Source organism: Acanthisitta chloris, unplaced genomic scaffold (assembly GCF_000695815.1).
Source record: "Acanthisitta chloris isolate BGI_N310 unplaced genomic scaffold, ASM69581v1 scaffold20202, whole genome shotgun sequence".
NCBI classification, from domain to species: domain Eukaryota; kingdom Metazoa; phylum Chordata; class Aves; order Passeriformes; family Acanthisittidae; genus Acanthisitta; species Acanthisitta chloris.
This window is the reverse complement of record NW_008661267.1, coordinates 22752-29646: the sequence shown is the minus strand read 5'-3', so window position 1 is coordinate 29646 and position 6895 is coordinate 22752. Positions and strand designations below refer to the sequence as shown.

The 6895-nt window shown below is 42.3% G+C and overlaps 1 protein-coding gene across 1 annotated transcript in view; it reads left to right on the top strand.

Annotated features, from left to right (window-relative positions):
- COL4A6 (collagen, type IV, alpha 6) overlaps positions 1-6895 on the top strand; it is a gene marked incomplete at its 5' end in the record, with an annotated part of 41672 nt that overhangs the window by 26210 nt on the left and 8567 nt on the right. Inside the window, 10 exon segments of the mRNA XM_009070172.1 lie at positions 343-414; positions 834-941; positions 1629-1850; positions 2089-2250; positions 3248-3256; positions 4224-4394; positions 5059-5202; positions 5475-5600; positions 5916-6097; positions 6333-6404. Of these exon segments, the coding sequence (XP_009068420.1) occupies positions 343-414; positions 834-941; positions 1629-1850; positions 2089-2250; positions 3248-3256; positions 4224-4394; positions 5059-5202; positions 5475-5600; positions 5916-6097; positions 6333-6404 (1268 nt within the window).

Below are 6895 nucleotides of genomic sequence, written 5' to 3'. Positions count from 1 at the left end.
CTGACTTTGAAAGCTCTGAGCCTGGACCTTAAGCTGTGGATCACAGCCTGCCTTCTCAATGCCTCTTGCTTACCCCCTGCCGTGGGGAGGGCAGGTTGCTGGGTGGGAGCCATGGGTGTCGTGCTACAAGTTGTCCACAGCAATAGTTGCTAACTTTTACTGTCGGTAGTAGAGATGAGATCAGACAATCACCAGGCTCCAAATATCAGCAGTGCTTGATGTGCTGTTCACTCACAGCCACTTGTGATATGTCCTGTAAAAAACATCTGGATACTAGATGTTCCTCTTCTGACCATCTCTCTGAAAGGGGCTGTGTGCAACCTCAGTGTTTCTTTGTTTTAGGTATCACCTTGCCCTGCATAGTTCCTGGAGCATATGGGCCCCCAGGGACTCCAGGCTTTCCAGGACTGCCAGGTAGGGAAACAAGCTGATGTAATGCACTGGCTGACTACCAAGAAGCACTTATACCTCAAGGAAAATAATACCTCCTAATTAATCCTCCTCCAAGCGATAGTTATCCCAGAGAGTTAACTGGCAGAACAATGTCCTTTTTTTCCCCAAAGTGACTAGGCTTAAATCCCCTGGAAGTTCATAATGTATGCACCATTTTTTCCCTTTCAAGTAGTCCCTGAATACAAACCCTCTGTTTCTGTGTTTATATAGCTCATGAAAAAGCCATAGCTTTGAGACTTTATTTAGCTAAAATTGTGTATCCAGCAAGTGTTTCCATCACCGTCTTTGCAGAAAAGATCTGATCCTGTTTTCTTGTGCTGTGTTTTTGTCTTCCACTAGTCATTAATTAGTATTATTAATTAATATATTTTTACCCTTAGGTCCCAAAGGCAGCAAAGGCTTTTCTGGCCTTCCAGGCCAACCTGGATTACATGGGTCAAAAGGACAGCCAGGGTCACCAGGAATAATAGGCTTGCAAGGGGAACCTGGTAAGAGAGACATTACTGGAGTTGTTTTTATTGTCTAATAAATGTGTACAATATTTTATCAAAAGAGACATCAGACCTTTTAGGCCACTTCTGCTTTGCACATTCATAATGCTCCATTGTGAGTTTCATTGTGCTCTTTCCAAATGAAGCAAATGGTTGCAGTTTGGGAGAAAACAAAGGAAATGTTCAAGATACTAACTATCTGCCTATAACACTGTTTTGCTGCTGGAAGAAAAGAGGACAGTCAGCAGTTTGTTTCTCCAGAGACAATCATCATGTGCTTTGTAACAGCAGAGTAAGAAAGGTGTGATGACTGTAACATGGTTGATACTGGTGGTTAGATACTGCCTGTCTGTAGCCTGAAATAGCCATCTGCCTCCTTTTTTTTGTCCTTTTGTCTAATCTGCCATCTGGTGAAAACAAACTTGGAGCACTTTGAGTAGCTGCAGCTCCCAGACAATCCTGCAGTATTGCTTTCTTTAGAAAAAGAAAAAAATTCTTTTTTAATAGTTTCATCGCTTTCTATCACCAATTGTTGTTTCTAATTCATTACTGAAACATTCTGCAACTTTTCAAGCTACTTTTTCCTGCGTGGAAAGTTTTTAAATGTTGATTTCATTTGAGATGCAGTTGGAAGCAGCTATTCTGTACTTCTGCTGAGTGACTTCTACTGGGTTTCTCTTTAAGGCTTCCCTGGACCTCGAGGAGAGCAAGGGCCTCAAGGGCTTCCAGGATTGGATGGAACAGATGGTTTGCCTGGGAAAATGGGTGCTTCAGGCTTAGCTGGAACTAAAGGAGCTCCTGGAGATGTATTTGGTGCTGAGAGTGGAGCCCTGGGAGAACATGGCCGACCTGGACTCCCAGGTGATAAAGGGCTTACGGGTGATATTGGATTTCCAGGACCAAAAGGTAAGCACTGATACTGCTTGTATTTGGGAATATCAAACTGTTTGTCTTTCAAAGATCCTTCCTCTCTCCCATCTCTTTAAGATACTGCAGCTCCTCTGAGCTGCTCACAGGTGGCGATATGCTGGTTTTCTTTTAGAATACAATGCAACTCAAAGGCTTTTATTAAAACTTACTTTTTAATTAAAAGTGTGAATTTTGCTTTATTTGTTCTGTAACCTCCTTATCTCTCTGTTCCTAGGGCTAGATGGCAGACCAGGCCTTCTAGGTATTAAAGGTGAACAGGGTCATCCAGGATATTCAGGTGTCCCTGGATTACGGGGTCCTCCTGGTCCTGGAGGTCCTTTTGGCATTAAGGGAAAGCCAGGGCCCCTGGGGTCAGTTGGTCTTGCAGGAGCACCAGGTATGTAATGTTTTCAGATGAAGACAAGTAGCTAAGCTGAACTCTGCATGGTTGAAGAAGTGTGGGAGGGATTTGGCATTTGCTAGAAGTAGCTCTTACCTCAGGTTAAGGGCAATAGAGTGCAGAATTTGGGCCTGTTGCTTCTCACTGATGGGCAACTCCTGCCTAGAAATGTTTCCCCAAAGCTGTAGGAAGTACAGTGGAAAGACAGAAGAAAGCATCTTAAATGGCTTGATATTTTTCACACCTTTGCTCTTGCATGCTGGCTGGGTCATTGACTAATCTTCATTTCCCATTTTCATGACCATTAATTTCTATTGTGTGAGGTTGCTTGAAATACAGCTTAGATCGAAAAATTGTTGGCTTTCTCAGTACAAGCTCTTGTCTTCTCTGTCTTTCTCTGCACTGAGGCAGAAGAGAAATTTATTTCCCTTCACTTTAAGGGGAAAACCCCACCACTTGAGGAGAGCAGTATCACTTAAGCTGCACTGACTAGATTGTCTCATAACAATATATGCAACTCTTGAGAACCAAGCAAAGAGGGACCTGGGAATTGGTATGTAATGGTCTGGGGCAGAACTCTGAGACATAACAGTGCTGTTCTATCATGTAGAATGGCAGTGCTGGAGCACAGTGGCAACAGATGAATGAAAGCAGTGGTGTAGTTTGAGATTAAAATCATAGAGGTTTTAATTTTTTTTTATTTTAACATTAACATTTCCTTTGCCTGTCTATTGTTTTATATTTATGGACTGTGTGCCATATATGACTTTTCTTCAGCTGTTTTTAAAACCCTTCCATTTTTAGGATGATAAGCTCCAAATAATTAAGTTTTTTTTTGCAGCTGTTGTCTCTCTGAATCATTAATTTCTTTTGTACCCTTGTTCTTTCTGTTTACATATTTTGTCTGTTTTTTCCTTCACCGTGTTTCTATTCCATTTATCATCAACTCTCCATTTCTGATGTCACACTGTTTGGTTATGGGTTCTTCACATAGGCTGTCAAGGTGAGAAAATGCAGTGTAGCATAAAAGCTCATGGACTAACAACCTAGCTTTTAATGCTACAAGAATTGCATTGACCATAGGTGATACCCCTTATCATTGCCAATCAAACCAGAAGGCAAAGAACCATTGTAATGAGAATGTTCAGACAGAAGCAAATCCTCAAGCCTATGAGGAAATTTTTAATATGTACAGGTATTAGGTGTGTGTGTTTAAGGCAGCTCTTTCCTCTGCTGCTTAAAGAAACACTGGGTTATAGCTTAAAACATTTAAGCCCTGAGTATAACAAAGCTCAAATATTGGATGCTACTGCTGCAAATGCCATTTTTCAGATGCCACTTGACTTTTCATTCTCTTCATTCCTTTGGATCTGAGCATTCTGTTTCCAATGGTTTGAGCCTTTATTTCAAATTGTAAACCATTCCAAAGCTTCAGCTAGAAACATTTAGAGGCAAAACAGTGCATATGGTGTCGGTTTTGAGACAGCACAAACAGCTGGTTCCTTTAGTGAGCAATTTTCTTTTGAGAATTACACTTTACCTACCAAGGTGGAAAAGAAACTTGTGAAAACAAGCCTCTCCAGTTGAACTCTGGTTTACCCAGAGGATGGGGTAGGTAGCAGAGCTGGCATTAATGATGCTCCCCACTCTGGTTTGGCCACCTTGATGCTGAAGGTAAGACTGTGCACTACAGGTTAGTGTCTGGTAGTCAAAAACGGATACATCATAAGGGGTTTCACTCTCGCCAGTTGTGTAGTGATGTAGGCAGTAACCCTCTTCATAGGTATTTTATTATTAGATGACTAATGCTTTTGCAATTCTAAGCTTTATGCCTTCTAGTAGGCTGCATGTGCCATGAGGTCCATTTGTCATTAAAACAACGCTGTGTTTAAAGCGCTTGGGAAGCAGCCACAGATTGTCCTAGTGTTTGTGTGATACACTCTATTGAGTTCTTTCTTGTATTGATTCAGGGCTTCCTGGAGTCAAAGGCATGACTGGGGATGTAGGTCCACAAGGCCCTGCTGGTATGAAAGGCTTCCCAGGTCTCGATGGTGCTCCAGGATCTCCTGGGGAAAGAGGATTCTTAGGGCCACCTGGATCTTTTGGTCAAGATGGACGTCCAGGTTTCTCTGGGCCCAAAGGTGTGTGTTTCAGTCTTGAGTTTACTATGTCCACAAAAAATAATCTTGTTAATACTGATATTAGGCCCAATATGTCAGAAGAGAATGAATTCCTTCTGACCAGGTGTGTTGGAATGCATTTGTCTGACTGCTGAGCTATGAATGATGGATTTAATTATCAAATAATGGTCATAAGGAATTCTGTCTTGAAGGTCTCAGGCCCTTGTGGACAAAGGATTGTGTAAATCAGGATAGAAAGAAAATACAATTGAAGAAATTATGAACAGCAAATGAATCTAAAATCTTTCTTTTATAGAAAGAAGGGAGAGAATAAAAGTAAAACTTTACAATCTGTGTGGTCATTAAGCACCAATACAGTAGCTGGTTGCTTGAATAAATCTCTGTTATTTTAGGCAGAGAGCAATAGAGCTATGGAACTGCATGTTGCTCTCTTAGAAGTCGGTTGGGTTTGCTCTCAAATGTAAACTGAAAAGTGCTGGTTGAAAGTATCATGAGTGGAGACCTGTGAAAGAAGTGGCAGTGCTGTGCTTGTGCCATGAAGTTTGACTGCCCAGATTTGGGTGACTGGCCAGACTCATGCAGCCTTTACCTGCCAGCTGGGGGGGTGAGCAGTGTACCAGGAGAGACTCAGTTATCCTTTCTATCTCTCAACATTTCTATGCAGGTGAGAAAGGGTCTTCTGGCCTGCTTGGTTTCCCTGGCATGCCAGGACTGCCTGGTGTCCCTGGAGTGAATGGGTTTAAAGGAACTTCTGGCACAGATGGAGGAAAAGGAATCCCTGGAGTTGTGGGACTTCAGGGTCAAAAAGGTGAGATACAGCTGAATGGCTTTTGCAGGCTGTGCAACAGAGGGACTTTGGAAGCAGTTCTGAGATGTCTGTGTCTGAGATCTTCCTTCTAAATACTGCACTCTCTTCTTTCTCATGAAATACTTTGACCTGTTTGCCAAAGATGCTGAGCACTTACTGATGAATTCACATCAGGAGATGTGGAAGTTCTATTTGGGTCAATTATAATAAGTTATACCCTTTCTTTGCTACATTATTTTGCAAGAAGATTTCCTGACTTCTTATTTCTTCAGGTGACAGAGGTGATGTAGGTCCACCTGGTCTTCCTGTTCTTGGGACTTTAGAACAGGCACTGCAAATCAAAGGAGACAAAGGAGATCCTGGATTAGCTGGACTTGGAGGTTTCCCTGGACCTAGAGGTATTTCACAACATTGTACTTAGTTGCCAGTATCAGTTGTTCAGTATCTGGGCTTGTTGTCAGTGGAGTGTGGTCTGTCCTTTTGACAGTGCCTGCAGTATCACTGTCTTCTGTTCTGCCATTCCCATTCTAGCAAGATTTCCATATGGCTGTTTGGAATTTTGAGAAAACAGTTTTCCTTTGAGGCTCCATTCTGCAGAACTAATGCCATGCCTTCTTCCTCTTTAAGGGGAGCTTTGGGTAACAGGTCAATTGGCCTAAATGAGCTGAATGTCTGTATTATTAAATGAAAATACACTCTTCTGTGTAACCCAGGTGATAAAGGAATCCAAGGAAGCCGTGGACAACCTGGTTTCCCTGGTCCAGTTGGGTCAGCAAGCAAAGAAAGAGGTCTTCATGGTGACCCAGGCTTGCCTGGTCCATCTGGACAACCTGGGCTGCCAGGACAGAAGGGTGCACATGGTATCATAGGATTTCCAGGAATGACAGGAGAGAGGGTAAATATCTTCTTAAGTATCTTCTGTGTTCTTAAGTATCTTCATCTTCTTTGAGTGCTCTTAGGAGAATCCTGTGTTCTAATCAGTACTTCTGTACTGAAGCAGCAGAAGCTGGCAGGATGTTTCCTTACAAAACTTCCACACAGTTTTTATTTGGCTCATACTGTTAAGGACACTTTACATAGTATTTCTTCCCAAACTTGGAACAGCCAGAATAAAATGGGGTTTTTTTCAGGGTTCAGATGGCATCACAGGAACACTTGGATTCCCAGGACCTATTGGCCTCCCTGGTCCAAAGGGTAAGAAATTTTTCACGGTGTGCATGGTCTTTCAGTATACAGTGTCAATATTAATGACATCAAGTAATGAGTAGTGTTCTGGAAGCATCCATTGCTCTCCAGTGACTGGCTCCAAACTACATGTCCCCTTGTAAGGACTTCACTCAAACAAGACCTGTCCCAAGCCTAAATCATTTGCCTTTGCAAATTTGGCCACAGCACTGTGTGAAGCATGTTGGACTGTGCAAGAGGCACCCTTCTCTGTCATCTCCTTGTGGTAAAAGTATAAAGTGCAGGACATTATGAAATTCTCTGTAAATGTTGGTCTTACGCATTTTCATGAGTGGATCTACATCCATTGCTGATTATAAGCATTTTCAGGCTCAGGTGCATCACTTGCTATTGTCTTTGCTCCATGGATTTGAGGCAGCAAGGTTCATTTTCATAAACAAGGCTATTGAGCAGCCCTGAAAACTACTGCCCACAGTCAATTACAGAGTGGCCTTTCCTTTCTTTTCCA